Here is a 20,177-nt window from a genome sequence, read left to right as displayed (position 1 = left end):
CACTGCTCCATTGGAACTGATTTGGTTCATCTCATTGCTGAAGAGAGCCATGTCCATCAGAATTGATCATCATATAGTATTGTTGTTGAAGTATATAATGATCTCCTGGTCCTGCTCATTTCGCTCAGCATCAGTTCATGTAAGTCTCTCCAGGCCTTTCTGAAATCATCCTGTTAGTTGTTTCTTACCGAACAATAATATTCTGTAATATTCATAATACACAATTTATTCAGCCATTCTCCAATTGATGGGCATCCACTCAGTTTCCAGTTTCTGGCCACTACTAAGAGGGCTGCCACAAACATTCTTGCACATACAGGTCTCTTTCCCTTCTTTAAAATCTCTTTTGGGATATAAGCCCAGTAGTAACATTGCTGGATCAAAGGGTACATACAGTTTGATAACTTTTTGAGCATAGTTCCAAATTGCTCTCCAGAATGGCTGGATGTGTTCACAATTCCACCAACAATGGATCAGTGTCCCTGTTTTCCCACAATCCCTCCAACATTCCACATTATCTTTCCCTGTCATTCTAGCCAATCTGACAGGTGTGTAGTGGTATCTCAGAGTTGTCTTAATTTGCATTTCTCTGATTAATAATGACTTGGAGCATCTTTTCATATGGCTAGAAATAGTTTCAATTTCTTCATCTGAGAATTGTCCTAAACATGCTTTCTTATGCAGAGAGCTATCCATTTAATTGTGTGGGTTGCAGTCTTCCATGGATTATTTTGTCATGTCTTTGTGTCACCTCATGGATAGAGCTAGTTAATGATCATTTTGTGTTGAACCTCCTTGCTACTATCAAGGAGGAGAAAGATCATTTCAGAAAGACAGTATTCTGATAGGGAAATGACAGAAAAATAGATTATTAAGGTTTACTTGTGAACAATGAAACAAAGTGTAGCCCATATATGATCAACAGAGTATGGCAAATCAAGGAATAAAAACTCACAAGACATTCCAAGTTGGGCTTCACTGACAATTTCTTCCCATTCTTGATATCAAATGTAATTGAGGATGTTGTCTGCTCTTCTAAGCAGAGATTACACCTTCCATAAATAGGCCAAGGGATCTCCTGAGACAAGACCTAGATAGGAGATGTGTGAATATTAATGCATATATTTTTAAGACTAGACAAGTTCACTTTCCATGCCAACTAGTTATTTGTGAAGTAGTAAGTTAAATTGTATGTGCTATCATTAAGATTATTAGTATTAGATTGACAATGATAGATAACACATATCTCTCAGTTTAGAGTTTCCAACACCAGTTCTTGAAAAAATCCTTATGTCTTGTGAATAAATGAATGTCATGGATTGTAGAATGATGTACAGGAAACAGGAACGTATAAGGATTCTAATGTTGAGCACAGGATGTGGCCAGATTCCTTGGAAGTTGAACAAGCAGAAGAATTTGCTTCAGTACTTAAGGCAAGGTGGTATACTCCCTATTCCTTCCCCACCAATTTTGACCAGCAGGAAAAAGAAAAAATCCAGGTAAGGCTGACAAGGCCAATCCATAGTGAGAACTTACTAAGCTTGATACTCTACTAGCATAATCTTTATGTAACTTAGATCACCTCCCAATCACGAAAAATAGGAGTTTAAAAATAATGAAATGGACATTACCATGCATGGAGTTCTCTGCCAAGATTCCAGAATCCCTGGAAAGCCTTTTTTGCTTCCCTATGGGAGACTCTCTTGACATCCCTGTATCATTTGTCTTCTATGGAATGATTTCTCTCCAACTTAGAGACTCAGCAAATCATTCTCATTTTGAGTAGTGTAGATGAAGGTGATGAATCTGGTATGACAAAAGTTGTGTAGTAGAGGTTGGGAAGGGCATGATGATCATTGGTTGATGGAACACCAGTACTTCAATTGTACTCCACTTGTTTCTCTTTAGCTTCTTCTTCAGCAATTCTTTCCTGCCACTGATGAGCCTAGCTGAATGATTCACTAGCTTTTAGGTTCATTAGCATTCATTAGGTTCCAAATTCATGCTACCAAAGGTTCTGCTGAAGCCCCTATGCCATAAGACTTTCAGAGTTCTTTCACAAGGGAGGTTGAGAGGTCTAGTAGACCATCCTGGTGTCTCTGATGGTAAGCAAATACGAATCACAGAAACCTCTGCATCAATTCAATTTGCATCAACAGATGCCAGGTTTCTGATAAACCACATTTCCCTTCATGTCCCAGATCCTGACTCTGTCCATCTCTGGTCCAGATCCTAGAGATAGCCTGTGAATAGTGATTGTTACCCAATAAATAATCCGCATGGCATGAAAAGTGACCTTGTCTACTCTTAAAATTATGTGAATTGATATTCTTACAAACCTGACCTAAATCTTGTGCTTTAGGCGATCCCTTGTGTTCTCTACACAGGGTCTAAGCCTTGTTCTGAAGCAGTAGTGATTCATTGACAACATTTTCAAGGCAAGTAAGTATTGCAGGAAATTAGCAATCAAGCCAACATGGAATGTCCCATGAATTCTGTTTCACTGATTTTCATACTCTGTTGGAGTTAGACTCTCATCCAGTGTTCCTTAGTGAAGCAGAATAAGTTATTCTTTTCTGTTTTATATACATCAGAATTTTGTTATTCTGAAAGGATCCTCTTCCCTCCTTGATCATGGCAAGGATCTTCAATCCATAATGACCACTCACCAAGTCCATCCCTGACTGACTGACACAAAGACATGAGGAAATGATTCATGGAAGGCTGTGAGTCACTCAATCACCTGGCTAGCTCTTTGCCTGAGAAGAATCCTAATGGGTGCCTGAAGAAGGTTCCTATGTGCTGAAATGAGTATGGGAGAAGAGGAAAAAAAATGAATTTTGGTGTCCTTATACAAAACATGTGATAGGATGCAAAAGTAGGATGACCATTTATTAAATGTATGATAGCAAATATTCAGGTGGGGTAGTGATTAAAGGGAAAGGCAGTGGAAGACCCTTTGAAATGAGCAATTCTGTCATTGTGAGAGTTGCTCTAACATTGACAAAGAAGAAAAAAGAGAGAATTCACCAAGGCATTGGTTTCCATTAATTTCCAAGAAGTTTTATTTGGAATAGGACAAACACTAAGACAAAGACAACTCCGTATGATGGGTAAATTGAGCTGAGTAATAAAAGCTTAGTGTGAGCTAAACACATGGTCAATATTGTATTCCTCGGTGACAATAAGGGTGTGGGTGTGGGGGGGGGGAATTGGGACAAATCATATCGGATGGATAAAAGTTAAATAAGCATTTGGTATTCATGTAAGAGGATGAAGACATGAGTAAAATGACAGTAGGATGTAGTGTTCATTGGAAACGGCCTCACGTAGATGAATGTGTGATTTGGTTTGCCCTGAAAAAGGTCTTTTTGAATGAAATCAGTGAAAAAAAGCTATGGTGCCTGTCTGAGAGAGAGCATGGAGATGATGGGCATTTGCAGACCAGGGTGAGGGGTCAGCAGAGCTCAACAGCAAGAGCCACAGCAGGTTGCACAGCAGCAGATGGTTCTGCAGTAAGTGATCTGGCAGCAGCAGGGCTGGCAGCAGAAAGAGCAACAGCAGCTAGAAATGAAGCAGCATGGGTGGCAGTAAGGCTGGCGGCAGCAGCAGGAGCCACAAGAGCCAGAGCCATATCCTTAGCCACCATAGGTGGAGCCACAGTAGGAGCTGACCATGGTGTTGGTGGATTGAGGTTCTGGGTTGGTTTGCAGGTGAGGGAGATTCTTGAGTTTGGATGTGGGGACCATATAGCTCTCAGTTTAGACATTCCTACTCCAGCTCTGAAAGAATCCTTATGTCTTGTGAATAAATGAATGTCATGGATTGCAGAATGACATACAGGAAACAGGGATGTATAAAGACTCTAATGTTGAAGACAAGATGTGGCCAGATTGCTTGGAAGTTGAACAAGCAAGCAGAGGAATTTGCTTTGGTACTTAAGGCAAAGGTGGTACACTCCCTATTCCTTTCCTGCCCACTTTGGCCAATGGGAAAAAGAAAAAAGTCCAGATAAGACTGACAAGGCCAGTCCATAGTGATAGATCTTACTAAGCTTGAAATTCCACGAGCATAATAACCTTTATATAGCCTGGATCTCCTCCAAATCACGAACAATGGAAATTTAAAAACAATGAAATGGACATTTCCATGCACAGAGTTCTCTGCCAAGATTCCAGAATCCCTGGAAAGCCTTTTTACTTTCCTTTGGTGAACTCACTTGAAATTCCTGTACCATAAGTCTTCTATTGAACAACTCTCTCCAACTTAGAAACTGGGCACTTAATTCTCCTTTTTAGTAGTGTAGATGGAGGCGATGAATCTTGCATGACAAAAGTTGTGTAGTAGAGGTTGGGAAAGACATGATGACCATTAGTTGAGCGAATATAAGTACTTCAGTTATACTTCACTTGTTTCCCTTTAGTTTCCTCTTCAGCAATTCATATCTGCCATTGATGTATCAACCTGAATGATTCACTGGCTTTTAGGTTCATTTCTATCAGAATTCATGCCACAAAATGCACTGCTGAAGCCCCTTAGGAACTCAGGATACATATTTGGTCATGATAGTGCTTCTTTCACATTCTCTTCCTTTTTTTTTTTTTTTTTTTTTTTTGGCAATACCGAAAGTGGTTTATGTTCTTGAAACTATGGCCATCTCCAAAACAAGGCCTAACCATTTTGGCCTGAAGAATTTATGGACAATCATGTTATTCTCCTGTTGACAGTAAAAATGAATTTTGCTGATTTATTTCCACTCTTCCTTTTATGATGTCTCTGGTGGTATATGGTCATGGTTTTGTCAGTGGTTCAAGGCATATTTTAATGGGGCTTATCTTTCTAATAATCTGTTTTCCAATAATGATGCAGATATAAAACTTTCATTACAGATTTTTTTTTTGTCTTTGAATGGCCAAGTTCACAGGCAGCGTGGTACTTAATGCAGAGACATGAATGTAGTGGCTCAGTGTCTAACACCTGTTGCCTGAATTACATCGATCTGCAAACATATCATAGTCATCCAGAAAAAAAGTGTGACGATATGTTTCTTCCCTGAAAGCAATGTGCCCTGTTCACTGATTTAATGTCTGCCCTGTGATCTGTACTCACAATAGTTGACTAAAGAGTACATCTGTACCTTCCCTGCTCCCATTGCTCATACATTGAGAAAATGCCTTGCAAACAGAGAGATAGCTTCATATTTTTGTAATCCATTCCCTCAGGGTGAATAACATATATGCCCTCAAGTCCATGGGACAAGACCATATGGAAATTGTTGCAGGAAAGAAGAAAATCTTTAGACATTTGCCCCTTGCCCCTTTTGGGTGGAGCCAGCAGATAGGAGGAAACTATTTCTAAGGAGAAGAATTTGTAGTGGTAAGGAGAAGAAGGACCATTCAGAATCAGGGTGGGGAGGAACTCAACTGGGATTCAGTCATGAGAGTTGGTAAAGTGGAGCTTCCTTCTGGTGGATTCCCATTTCTTCTAATATTCTCTGAGGGGTAGTTATGGGACAACTTTTGCATTATCCTCATGGCAATGCACAAGTACTTGAGGACACAGAACAGTCCATGGACCAGAAGAGAAACATCAGATCTCTTTAGGGTAGAGCTGAATTTGGGGGTGAAGTCATAGCAACAATTAATGATTTGTTGGTATAAGCAAAAGTATTTCTACTGCTGCCAAGGCCATGACACTTCAGAGTTCTTTCGAAAAGGGGGTAGGTCTAATTGACCATTCTTGTGACTCAGATGGTAAGCAAACAAGAGTCACAGAAACCTTTGCATCAATTCAATTTCCATCAACAGGTTTCCATCTGTGGCCCAAATCCCAAAGGCAGCTTATGAAAAGTGAATGTTACCCAACAAATTCTGCATGGCACAAAGTGAGAACTTGTCTTTTCTTAAAATGATGTGAATTGATATTTTCACAAAGTCAGCATAAATATTGTGCTTTAGCAGATCCCTTGTGTTCTCTACACAGGGTCTAAGCCCTGCTCTGAAGCAAGAGTGATACCTTGACAACATTTTCAAGGCAAGCATTGCAGGGAATTAGCAATCAAGCCCATTTGGAGTGTCCTGTGAATTCTGATTCCCTGATTCTCCATTCTCTGTTGGAACAAGACTCTCATCAAGACTCTCATATATAAGTGAAGCAGAATAACCTATTTTTTTCTGTCCTACACACATCAGAATTTTGTCATTCTGAAATGATCCTCTCTGCTCCTTGATCATAGCAAGGGTCTTCAATCCACAATGACTATTTACCAAGTTTATCCCTGACTGACTGACAGAAAGACATGAGAAAATGATCCATGGGAGACTGTAAGTCATTCAATCACCTGGCTAACTCTCTGCCTGAGAAGAATCATAAGGGGTGTCTAAAGAAGACTCCTATGTGTTGGAATGAGTAGGGAAGAACAGAAAAAAAATTGAATTTAGGTTTCCTTATACAAAACACATGATACGATGCAAAGGCAGGATAAGCATTTATGAAGTCTGTGATAGTGAATATTCTGTTGGAGCGATGGTTAAACTGATAGGTCATTGGAGACCCTTTGAAATGTGCAATTCTGTGCTTGTAAGAGGTGTTATAACATAGACAAAGAAGAAAAGAAAGAGAGAGAATTCACCAAGGTATTGAATTTCATTAATTTCCAGGATGCCTTATTTGGAACTGGACAAAAAGTAAGACAAAGAAAAATCCGTATGATGGGTAAATTGAAAAAGAAACATATTGCAAGCTCAGTAATGAAAGTCGATTGTGAGCTAAACACATGGTCAATATTGTCTTCTTCAGTGACAATGAGGATGTGGAAGAATTGTGAAGAATCATACTGGATGGATATATATTAAATAAGAATTTGGTGTCCACGTAAGAGGATGAAGGCAAGAGAAAGATAGCATTGGTATGTTGAGTATATAGTGATCACTGGAAATGGTTGCACATGGATGAATGTGTGATTCTGTTTGCCCTGAATATTTTTTGATCTAAATCAGTGGAAGAAAAGCTGTTCTGTCTGTCTAAGAGAGCATGGGGATGTGAGAGGTCAGCAGAGCTTAGCAGCAAGAGCCACAACAGATTGGGCTGCAGCAGGTAGTTCTGCAGCAAGAAATGCAGCAGCAGGGACGGCAGCAACAACTGGAGCCCCAACAGCCAGAGTTACAGCCTTGGCCACCACAGGTGGAGCCATAACAGGAAATGACTATGGTGTTGGTGGATTGAGTTTCTAGGGTGGTTTGCAGGTGAGGGAGGTTCTTGAGTTTGGATGTCCCCTGGTCTTTGAGACCTCTTTTATACCCACCTTCTCAATAGTTGCTGTTGACAGGTCCTGTTTATTTTCTTATTTTTTTTCCTCAATGAAACGTGATCACCAAATTAGTCAGTGCCAATTTTTACCTAAAATGTTTTCATTGTTATGACTTTTCCTGTTATGATTTTTCCAATGTATGGTTTATTGCTGAATCACCCCTCCTCCGTGATGTGTGCCTTAAACCATTTCATCCTCATTTAGACAGATCTCCTAGGGAAGCTTTTTTCCTTCTCTGAAACCTAAAGATGCTTCTCTTGAAACTCACCCCCCTGGTTTTGTTCTCTGGAAGAGATTTCTCATGGATCGTCAATGCCTTTTCTTCGGTAAAGAAACAGATGAAAACACTCCTCTCCTTCTTATGTTTTTGAGTCAATGACTACAAGAAGGCTGGCCAATTGAGGAAGATTTTTCTCATTGGATAAAGAACAGGAAAACTTCCTAGTAAGAGCACAAGTGGTATGACAGAGAAGTTTTGTGCTCCAATCGAGGAAATGGACCTAAATGAACATACAAGGAATGAGTAGTTATTCCTTGGTTACAAATTGAGATGTACATAATTGATCTGGAACATACTTTGGAGTCAACATCAGGGAAGCGAGTGAGATAATTGTCCAAAGACTGATTATGGTCTTAAGATATTTCAGAAGAGAGGGAGCTATATGAGAACAAAAAAGAGAAGAGCAGACAAAAGTACAGAAGAGTGAAACAGAGCAGAGGAGAGGAGATAGGAAGGTCAAGGAAGATAGGGTAACAACTGGAAATGTGAGAAAGGAAGCTGACAGAACTGAAAGGAAAGGAGTCAAAAGATTAGGGAATGGAATGGTTTTGAGGTGAAGGGGAAGGTATGTAAGGCTTCCCTCAATAAAGGAAAAGTCAATAAGAAATTGAAACAGGTGAGAAGAGTAGAGGGAAAAGTGATAATGGGAAGAAAAGGATAGCAAAGGGAAGGCAAAATTCCCCTCCCTCTTCTCTTGGTAGATATGGTGGAAAATGGGTAGGAAACTGATCATACAGTTTCCCAATTTTAATGACCATTGTCTTTTTTCTCTTGATTTTTATTCTTTGAAATTTTCAATTATATACAGAAAGAGGGAAGTCCTTTTATGAGTGATGTTGATTCAAGAGATATCAAGTCAAATTTTTAACTTTTAAATTCTGGCATGTTTCCAGAGACAAAGCAGGAGGCACCCCAAACTCTGCACTACAGCATTGGAATCAGTTTCCAGTAATGTTGCCACACAAACTGAGAAATGGCAGAGCTTACCAAAAGAAGGGAAAAAACACAATTTCCCACCCAAGACAATTTTGAAGGTTGAGAAGAAAAGTCTACTGTATTCAAGTAAAAGAAGATTACAATGTAGAACTGACTGTATTCTAGCAAGCTTGCGGTCTTCCTTGGGAGCCACTGAATCTGTGGGATTCCTAGACATCTAAGTTACAGAGGGTAAGAGGATCCAGACAAATGGATAGAAGGAGATGACGAGGAACCATTTGTTGACTCCTAGTGCAAGACTCCATTTCAGCGCCAATCCTTGGATCTGCCTGTCAGTCTTGGACCTCAAGCTCAGGACAATGCACAACATTGGTATAGTATAATGTGTGTCCTTAGAGGAGCTGGGAGCCTGCACATAGTTAATTGTAGGATGTATAACAGTGTTTGCAGTAACTCACAGACTAGAGCACAGTCCCATAAACAGAGAGCCATAAACATGATTCTTCTGAAATCATACCACCTTGTAAGAACCAAGCACTCCCAGGTCCCAAGAAGTGGCTCAGAAAAAAGTCACCCCCAAATCCTGAAAATCAGAAGGGTGTTCCCTCCACTCTGCTGGCAGAGTCCGACTTTAGCCTAGATTTGAAAGCTGTGGGATGGGATGGAGAAATGAGCAAACACGGAAAAAGAGCCTAACTATAGAAAGTTACTAGGGGGACAGACAAGATCAAAACTCAGAAGAAGACAACCAAATCAAAACGGCAATATCCAGAGCCTCACTCGAAAAGTTTTCCATTGGTCTCAGGCCATGGAGGAGCTCCAAAAGATTAAATGCACCTCTTTCTCCTCCTTCTCAGCCCTCCTATAGATATCTGAGACCTCTCACTAGCATTCCAAAGCTAGAGCAAAGTCGTGATGGAGAAGCTCAGAATAAGAAACCTTCTTCCCCAAATTTCAGAAGTCAGATACCAAACCAAGACTATCTATGAAAGAGAAAATAATCATTCTACATTTCTCCAAATCATACTTTGTCAGTATTCTAACTTATGTGATTGTTAGTTTAAAAAAAAAACTTTCACTTTCCATAAGAGACATGTATTGAGTTCTGAATGTCTTCTTCTGATTTTGGGAAACAGTTGGCACTGCACACTCATTTTCAAACCCATTCAGGTGCTATTGTTCAGTTTCTTTGGTGTGGGAGAACAAAACCTGATTAACAGAGGTTACAACCAGCAGAGATTCTTCCTGTGAAATAATATGATGGGGAAATTTGGGGAGATTTAAATCACTGCCCATGACATGAGAAAAAAGGAATTGCAGAAGAGCAAGTTTTCATTGATTTCTTCCTGAAAAAAAAAAGTATGTTTTCTTTTCTTTTTTTTTTATTAAAGCTTTTTATTTACAAAATATATGTATGGGTAATTTTTCAACATTGACCCTTGCAAAACCTTCTATTCCAAATTTTCCCCTCCTTCCCCCTACCTCCTTCCCTAGATGGCAGGTAGTCCAATACATTATATATGTTAAAAACAATATAAAATATATGTTAAATACAATAAATATACAAAAATTGTATATTTATACAATTACCTTGGTGCACAAGAAAAATAAATAAAGAAGGAAGAAAAAACTGAGAAAGAAAACAAAATGCAAGCAAACAACAATAGAGAGAGTGAGAATGCTATGTTGTGGTCCAAACTCAGGTCCCATCATTCTCTCTTTGGATGTAGATGGCTCTCTTCATCACTGAACAATTGGAACTGGTTTGAATCATCTCATTGTTCAAGAGAGCCACATCCATAGAATTGATTATTGTATAGTCCTATTCTTGCCATGTATAATGATCTCCTAGTTCTGCTCATTTCACTTAGCATCAATTCATATAAGTCTTTCCAGGCCTATCTGAAATCATCCTGCTGATAGTTTCTTATAGAATAATGATATTCCATAATATTTATATACCATAATTTATTCAGCCATTCTCCAATTGATGGGCATCTACTCAGTTTCCAGTTTCTAGCCACTACAAAAAGGGCTGCCATAAATAGTTTTCACACATAGGTCCCTTTTCCTCCTTTAAGATCTCTTTGGGATATACACTCAGTAGAAACACTCCTGGATCAAAGGGTATACACAGTCTGATAACTTTTATAACAATTCATTCCTGCTACTGATGAGCCAAGCTTAATGATTCATTAGCTTTTCGGTTCATTTCTGTACAAATTCATGTCACAAAAGGCTCTACTGAAGCCTCTTGGAAGCCCAGGATACATATTCAGTCATGAAAAAGACCAAAAAGGACCATAATGCTTCTGTCACTTTCTCTTTCTTTTTTGCAAAATGGAAAGTGGTTTATATTCTTGAAATGATGGTCATCTCCAAAGCAGGGACTAACTCTCTTAGCTCCTGAAGGATTTATGGACAGTCATGTTATTCTGTTGAAAGTAAAAATAGTTTTGTTGATTCGTTTTCACTTCTCCTTTTATGACATCTGTGATGATGAATGATCATGATATTGTCAGTTCAAAACATATTTCAATGGGGGTTTAACTTTCTAATTATCTTGTATCCAATGACAATCTGGATATAAAAATTGCCAGGCAGACATTTTACAGTTTTTGAAAGGCCAGGTTCATAGGCAGCATGGCATTTAATGCAGAGATATGAATATAGAGGTTCAAAAGAGGTCTCCAATAACTGCTGCTGAAATACATTGATCTGCAAAGACATAATACTCATACAGAAGAAAAAGGTGAAAATGTGTTTCTTCCCTGAAGGCAATGGGCTCTGTTACTGATTTACTGCCTAACCTGTGAACTATACTCACAATTATAGATTGAGTACATGTGTACCTTCTCTGCATTGAGAAAATGCCTTGCAAATATAGAGCCAACCTCATATTTGTGAGCATCTGTTCCCCTAGGGTGAGTAACATGTATGCCCTCAAGACCACAGGACAAGACTATGTGGAAACTGTTGCCAAAAAGAAGAAAATCTTTAGACACTTTCCCCTTTTGGGTGGAGTCAAGAGATTGGAAGAAACTATTTCTAAGGAGAATTAGGCATAGTGGTAGGGAGAAAAAGAGCCAGGTAGAGTTGGAATGGGGAGGAACTCAACTGGGATGCAGCCACTAGGAGTGCGCTCAATGGAGCTATCTTCTGGTGGATTTTCATGTAATCTAATAATCCTCTGATGGGTGGTTATGGGCAATTTTTGCATTATGCTCATGGCAACCCACAGGTACCTGAGGACACAGAACAATCCATGTATCAGGAGAGAAATATGCAATTGCTTTAGGGTAGAGGTGAATTTGGGGGTGAAGTCATGGCAATGATTAATGATTCACTGGGTATAAATGAAATTATTTCTACTGCTGCCAATGCTATAACATTTTCAGTGTTCTTTTGGAAGTGGGGGAAATCTCATTGACCATCCTAATGTTTCTGATGGTAAGCAAACATAAGTCACAGAAACCTCTGCATCAATTCAATTTGCATCAACAGATGCAGAATTTCTGATCAATTACATTTCCCTTCCTGGCTCAGATCCTGTCTCTGTCCATCTCTCTCCCGAATCCCAAAGGCAGCCTGTGAAAAGTACTTGTTACCCAAGAAATATCTGCATGGCATGAAGGGTGACATTGTCTACTCTTAAAATTATGTGAATTGATATTCTCACAAACCCGACCTAAATCTTGTGCTTTAGGAGATCCCTTGTTTTCTCTACACAGGATCTAAGCCGTGTTCTGAAGCAATAGTGATTCCTTGATGACATTTTCAAGGCAAGCATTGCAGAGAATTAGCAATCATGTCAACATGGAATATCCTGTTAATTCTGATTCCCTGATTCCCTAGCTCTATTGGAGCTAGACTCTCCTCAAATATTCCTAAGTGAAGCAGAATAACCTATTCTTTTCTGTCTTACACACATCAGAATTTTGTTATTCTGAAATGATCTCCTTCCCTTTTGATCATAGCAAGGTTCTTCAATCCACAATGAACATTCACTAAGTCTATCCGTGAATGACACAAAGACATGAGGGAATGGTCCATGGAAGACTGTAAGTCACTCAATCACCTGGATAGCTCTGTGCCTGTGAATAATAATAATGGATGTCTGAAGAAGATTCCTGTGTTGGAATGAGTAGGGGAGAACAGAAAAAAATTGAATTTTGGTGTTCTTATACAAAACATATAATAGGATGCAAAGGCAGTATGACCACTTATGAAATCTAAGATAAGAGAATGCTCTGTAGGGGTAGTGGTTAAACTGATAGGCCATTGGAGACCCTTTGAAATGGGCAATTCTGTGCTTGTGAGAGGTATTGTAACATTGACAAAGAAGACAAAAGATAGAGAATTCACCAAGGTATTGGATTCCATTCATATCCAGGAAGTTTTATTTGGAATTGAACAAACACTAAGATAAAGACAAATCCGGATGATGGGCAAATTGGGAAAGAAACTTCATTGCAAGCTGAGTAATAAAAGCTGATTGAGAACTAAACATATGGTTGATATTGTCTTCCTCCATGACAATGAGGATGTGGGGGAATTGTGAAGAATCGTGTTACATAGATATAAATTAATTGAGAATTTGGTGTCCATGTAAGAGGATGAAGACAAGAGAAAGATGGCAGTGGGGTGTTGAGTAGATAGTGATCACTGGAAATGGTCACTCCTGGCTGACAGTGTGATTCTGTTTGCCCTGAAGAAGGGCTTTTTGAAGGGAATCAGTGGAAGAAAAGCTGTGCTAGCTGTCTGAGAGAGCATGGGGAAGATGGGCATTTGCAGATCGGTGTGAGAGGTCAGCTGAGCTCAGCAGCAAGAGCCACAGCAGGTTGGGCGGCAGCAGGTGGTTCTACAGCAAGTGGTCTGGCAGCAGATGGGGCGGCAGCATGGCTGGCAGCAGCAGGGGCGGCAGCAGGGTTGGCAGCAACTAGAACAGCAGCTGGGGCGGCAGCAGCAGGGACGGCAGCAGCTAGAACAACAGCTGGGGCGGCAGCAGCAGGGACGGCAGCAGCTAGTACAGCAGCTGGGGCGGCAGCAGCAGGGGCGGCAGCAGCTAGTACAGCAGCTGGGGTGGCAGCAGCAGGGGCGGCAGCAGCTAGTACAGCAGCTGGGGCGGCAGCAGCAGGGCTGACAGCAGCTAGAAATGCAGCAAGAGGGGCGGCAGCAAGGCTGGCAGCAGCAGCGGGAGCCACAACAGCCAGAGCCACAGCCTTGGCCACCGCAGGTGGAGCCACAACAGGAGCTGACCATGGTGTTAGTGGATTGAGATTCTGGGTTGGTTGGCAGGTGAGGGGAGGTTCTTGAGTTTGGATGTCCCCTGGTCTCAGAGACCTCTTTTATACCCACCTCTTCAGCAGTTGGTGGTGCCAGGTCCTGTTTATTTCCTTAATTTTTTTCTCAAGGAAAATGTGATCACCAAATTAGTCAGCGCCAATTTTTAATTGAAATGTTTTTTATTGTAATGACTTTTCCCATTATGATTTTCCAATGTATGTTTTATTGCTGAGTCACCCCTCCTCTATGATGTTCACCTTAAAGCATTTGACCCTTATTTGGACAGCTCTCATGTGAAAGCTTTTTCCTTCTCTGAAGTCTAAATGTGCTTTTTTTCATGCTCATCTCCCTGTTTTTGTCCTCTGGGTCCAGGGAGAACAAATATATTTCCCAGCCTCAGCCTATCAGTTGGCTTTAGCATCGAAGAGTTTTCTCATAGATCATCAATGCTTTCTCTTGGGTAATGAAATTGATGGAAACATTTCTCTCCTTTTTGTGTTTTTGGATTGATGCCCACAAGAAGGCTGACCAATTGAGGAAGATTTTTCTCATTGAATGAAGACCAGGAAAAGTTCCTAATAGGGGCACAAGTGGTTGATGACAGAGAAGTTTTGTGCTCCAACCAAGGAAATGGCTTGAAGGCCCAGAATGAATGAATAGTGGTTCCTGGTTACAAACTGAGTTGAACATAATTGGTTTGCACCTTAGTTTGTAGTCAATATCAGGGAAGTGAGAGAGATAATTGTCCAAAGACTGATTATGGTCTTAAGATAGGCCAAAATAGAGGGAGTTGTATGAGAGAAAAGAAAAGAGAAGAGCAGATGAAAGAACAGAAGAGCCAAGCAGAGCAGAGGAGAGGAGATAGAGAGGTCAAGGAAGACAGGGGAACAGCTGGAAATGAGGGAAACGGGGCTGACAGCACTGAAAGCAAAGAAGTAAAAAGAAGATTAGATAATGGAAGGGAGAAGATTTGCAGGGAAGGAAAAGATATGTGAGGGAAGAAATAAGAAGTTGGGCTCTTTCAGGGGCCAAGCCCAGATGGCAGAGAGCAGACAAGACTCTCTGTAACCTCCTCTAACCTTCTCTCAAAATGACAGCAGATTAAGCTTCTAAACTGGTTTTGAAGTCAAAGAATCAACAAATATTTGGAGTACAACACATTTCTAGAAAAAGATACCTTGGAAGAACTTCAGAGTTGGTCTTTTTCAATTGGGCAGGGGGATAGCCTGCCAAACTCAAACCACAGCATAGGGTGGTCAGGGCAAGAAGCTGGGGCTGGGAGTCAGAATGTTGTAGCTTCAATGCACCTGGAAAACTTTTGTGAGCCTCTTAGGCCACTCTGTCCTAGGGGCAAGCAGGTGGTTTGTCAGGTTTACCTTTTGTCAAAGACAAATTGTAAACCACTGAGCCCCAGAGGGACATAACCGGCCATTACCCAGCACTTGAAATCAATGAGCAGAACTGCCTCAGGAATATTAAAACAGCTGTTACTCCTTTGTCATTAAACAGATGTCAAGCCTTCAAAGAATGAATAAAAAACAAAAAAGAATCTTACCGTGACAGCTTTTATGGAGAGAAAGAGAGAGAACAGACCCCAAATTCTGAAGTTTCTAAAGACAAATCAACTATAGAAGAAGTCCTAAAAAGAGACATGACCTAGTTCTCTTTTCACACGGTTTTCTTCGAAGATTGCATAAAGGATCTTAAAAGAGAGTTTGAAGAAAAATGGGGAAATGAAATAAGATCATTTCAAGAAGGAAGGGAAAAAAATGGAAAATGACTGCAAGGAACAAAAAAATTTAATCGGCCAATTGCAAAAGGAGCTAAAAAAGGAAACTGAAGGAAATAATACACTAAAAATTAGAATGGAACAAATGGAAGTGAATGGCTCAATAAGACATCAAGAATCAGTCAAACAAAAACAAAAAATAAAAAATAGGAAATATCTCTTAGGAAAAACAACTCACCTGGAAAATAGATCTAGGACAGATAATCTAAGGATTATTGGGCTTCCTGAAACCCATGATGAAGAAAAGAACCTAGATATTATCTTCAGGAAATATTTTTTTAAATGCCCTGATATTTTAGAATCAGAAAGTAAAATAGAAATCAAAAGAATGCACCAATCACCTCCTGAACGAGACCCAAAGTTAAATCTCCAAGGAATAGGGTTGCTATATTTCAGAGCTATCCTACCAAGGAAAAGATATTGCAAGCAGCCAGAAAGAAACAATTAAAATACTGAGGAACCACAATAAGAATTACCCGGGACCTAACAGCTTCCACCTTAAAGGATTAAAGGGCGTGGAATCTGATATTCTGAAAAGCAAAGATACTGGGATTACAGCCAAGAATAAGCTATCTAGCTACAATGAGCATTATTTTTCAGGGAAAAAGTTGAACATTCAATGAGATAGGTGAATTTCATCTATTTCTAATGAAAAGACCAGTACTGAACCAAAAAAATAATAATTAGATCTCCAAACACAGAACTCAAGAGAAGCATAAAAAATAAAAATAAAAAGGAAAAAAAAACTCTTGAGAACTATATTTCTGTTATGGATATACTTAGAGAATGGGGGTATAATTTAATTTTATTGTGATGATATGAAGAAGAAACTAGAGGTGGAAAGGAGATCATATTGGAAGAAGAGGAAAAAGAAGGTAAAATAAGGGAAATTACATCTCACAAAGAGGCAAAGAAAATCTATGGTAATTGAGGGAAAGAAGGGAGGGGGGTGAACAGTGTGTGAATCTTACTCTCATCAGATTTAGCTCTAAGAAAGAATATCAGACATATTTGGTATCACAAAAATATTTATTTCACTTTATAGAGAAGTAGGAGTGAAAGGAGGCAAAGAAGGGAAAAGACTAATAGAAGGAAAAACAGAAGAATTGGGGAAAGATGTAAACAAGGCAGGGGGACTCTAAACGGGGAGGACTGTTTGAGGAAGATGGTCATCAAAAACAAAATACTTGGGGAAAAGGAAGGGAGATAGGAAAGAGAAAAGCTTAACCTAGGGTAAATAAGATGGCAGGAAATACAGAATTAGTTATTTTAATTATGAATGTGAATGGGATGAACTCCCCCATAAAATGGAAGCAGATAACAGATTGGATTAAAAGCTAGAATCCTACAATATGTTGTTTACAAGAAACACATTTAAAGCATTGTGATACATACAGAGTGAAGGTAAGGGGCTACAGTAGAATATATTATTCTTCAGGTGAAGAAAAAAAGCAGGGGTAGCAATCTTGATCTCAGATCAAATAAAACCAAAGATAGATCTAATTAAAAGAGATAAGGAAGAAAACTATATCTTACTAAAGGGTACCATACAAAATGAAGCAATATCAATACTAAACATACATGCACCAAGTGGTATAGCATGGAAATTGCTAGAGGAGAAGTTAAGAGAGCTGCAAGAAAAAAATAGACAGCAAAAAAAATACTAGTGGGGGATCTCAACCTTCCTCTCTCAGAACTAGATAAATTAAACCACAAGATAAATAAGAAAGAAATTAAGGAGGTACACAAAATGTTAGACAAGTTAAGTATGCTATATATTTGGAGAAAATTAAATGAAGACAGAAAGGAGGTTACTTTTTTCTCAGCAGTTCATGGAACTTATACAAAAGTAAACCATGTGTTAGGGGATTAAAAAATCCCCTCAAAATCAAATGCAGAAAGGCAGAAATAGAAAAGGCATTTTTTTCTAGATCATTTGTGCAATAAAAATTACATCCAATAAAGGGCTAGGGGGAAATAGACCAAGAAGTAATTGGAATCTAAGTAATCTTATCCTAAAGAATGAATGGGTGAAGCAGCAAATCATAGGCACAATCAATAATTTCCTCCAAGAGAATGACAACAATGGGACAACATAGCAAAATTTGTGGGATGCAGCCAAAGCAGTAATAATAGGAAATTTTGTATCTCTAGATGCTTGCATGCATAAAATAGAGAGGGAGAAGATAAATACATTGGGATTGCACCTAAAAAAGCTAGAAAAAGAACACATTAAAAAACCCCAAACCAAATACCAAACTTGAAATTTTAAAAATAAAATTGAAAGCAAAAAATATATTGAATTATTAAATAAAACTAAGAGTTGGTTTTATGAAAAAAATCAACAAAATAGTTAAATCTTTAGTTAATTTGATTAGAAAAAGGAAAGTGGAAAACCAAATCATGTTATTGTTTATTTGTTATTCTCAAAAATGAACTATCCACCACTGAAGAGAAAACTAGAGCAATTATCAAGAGTTACTTTGCCCAACTTTATGCCAATAAATTTGACATCCTACGTGAAATGGAGGAATACATACACAAATATAGATTGCCCAAATTAACAGAAGAGGAAATAAATTACTCAAATAGTCCCATTTTAGAAAAAGAAATAGAACAAGCTATTAATTAATGCCCTGAAAAAAGAAATCCCCAGGACCAGATGGATTTACATGTGAATTCTACCTAATATTTAAAGAACAATTATCTCCAATACTATATAAACTATTTGAAAAAATAGGCAATGAAGTACTCCTACCACATTCTTTTTATGACACACACATTGTACTAATAACTAAACCAGGTAGGATGAAAACAGAGAAAGAAAATTATAAACCAATCTCCCTAATTAACATTGATGGAAAAATCTTAAATAAAATATTAGCAAAGAGATTGCAGATAATCACCCCCAGGATAATACACCATGACCTAGTAGGATTTATGCCAGGATTGCAGGGTGGGTTCAATATTAGGAAAAAATATTAGCATAATTGACTTATCAATAACCAAATTAACAAAAGTCATATGATTATCTCTATAGATGAAGAAAAAGCATTTGATAAAATCCCAAACCCATTCCTGTTAAAAACATTAGAGAGTATAGGAATAAATGAACTTTTCCTTAAACTTGTCAGTATCATCTATTTAAAAGCATCAGCAAGCATCATATGCAATAGTGACAAACAAACTAGAACTATTCTCACTAAGATGGGGGGGGGGGTGAAAAAAGGTTGCCCACGATCACAATTGCTATTCAATATTGTATTAGAAATGCTAGTCTTGGCAATAAGAGAAGAAAAAGAGATTAAAGGAATTAGAGTAGGTAAAGAGGAAACCAAATGATCACTCATTGAAAATGAAATGATGGCATACTTAGATAACCCCAGAGAATCAATTAAAAAGCTATTAAAAATAATCCATAACTTTAGGAAAGTTGCAGGATACAAAATAAATCCACATAAATCATCAGCATTCTTATACATCATTAACAAAATCCAACAGCAAGAGATAAAAGAGAAATTCCATTTAAAATAACTGTTGATAATATGAAATATTTGGTAATTTATCTGCCAAGGGAAAGTTAGGATCTATATAAGCAAAACTAAAAAACACTTTCCACACAAATGAAGTCAGATCTAAGCAATTGGAAAAATAGCAAGTGCTCATGGATTGAACAAATATAATAACAATGACAACACTCCCTAAACTAATCTATTTATTTAGTGCTATACCAATCAAACTCCCAAGAAACTTTTTTACTGACCTAGAAAAAATAACAACAAATTTCATCTGGAAGAAAAAATGTCAAGAATTTCAAAAGAATTAATGAAGAGAAAAGCAAATGAAGGTGGCCTAGCTATACCAAATCTAAAACTAGATTATGAAGCAACAGTCATCAAAACTATTTGGTCCTGGCTAAGAAAAAGAAAAGTTAATCAGTGGAATAACTTAAGTTCACAGAATAAGATTGTTGATGACTATAGCAATCTAGTATTTGACAAACCCAAAGGCCCCACCTTTTGGAATAAGAATTCAGTATTTGACAAAAACTATTGGGAAAATTAGAAAGTAGTATGGCAGAAAGTAGGCATAGATCCACACCTAATACTGTACACCAAGAAAAGATCAAAATGAGTTCATGATCTAGACATAAAGAATTATACTATAAACAAATTAGAAGAACATAGGATAATTTACCTCTCAGATTTGTGGAGAAGGAAGCCATTTGTGACCAATGAACTACTAGAGATCGTTATTGATCATAAAATAGATAATTTTGACTATATTAAGTTAAAAAGTTTTTATACAAATAAAACTAATGCAGACAAGATTAGAAGGGAAGCAATAAACTGGGAAAACATTTTTACAGCCAAAGGATCTTATAAAGGCCTCATATGTAAAATAAATAGAGAATGGACTCAAACTTATAATAATTCAAGCTGTTCTCCAATTGATAAATGGTCAAAGGATATGAACAGACAATTTTCAGAGGATGAAATTGAAACTATTTGTAGCCATATGAAAAGGTGCTCCAAATCACTATTGATCAGAGAAATGCAAATTAAGACAACTCGGAA

The 20,177-nt window shown here is 38.3% G+C and overlaps 2 protein-coding genes across 2 annotated transcripts in view; one reads left to right on the top strand and one right to left on the bottom strand.

Annotated features, from left to right (window-relative positions):
• Positions 1–20,177, top strand: part of LOC127560166 (keratin-associated protein 4-4-like) — a 33,010-nt gene that overhangs the window by 1,459 nt on the left and 11,374 nt on the right. The gene's annotated exons all lie outside the window — the stretch shown is intronic.
• LOC127560170 (keratin-associated protein 5-5-like) lies at positions 12,979–13,787 on the bottom strand. The gene has a single exon (XM_051994522.1). The coding sequence runs from the start codon at positions 13,785–13,787 to the stop codon at positions 13,344–13,346; it is 444 nt and encodes a 147-aa protein (XP_051850482.1). The 3' UTR covers positions 12,979–13,343.

This window comes from Antechinus flavipes, chromosome 4 (genome assembly GCF_016432865.1).
Source record: "Antechinus flavipes isolate AdamAnt ecotype Samford, QLD, Australia chromosome 4, AdamAnt_v2, whole genome shotgun sequence".
NCBI classification, from domain to species: domain Eukaryota; kingdom Metazoa; phylum Chordata; class Mammalia; order Dasyuromorphia; family Dasyuridae; genus Antechinus; species Antechinus flavipes.
This window is presented reverse-complemented; position numbering and strand designations above follow the sequence as displayed.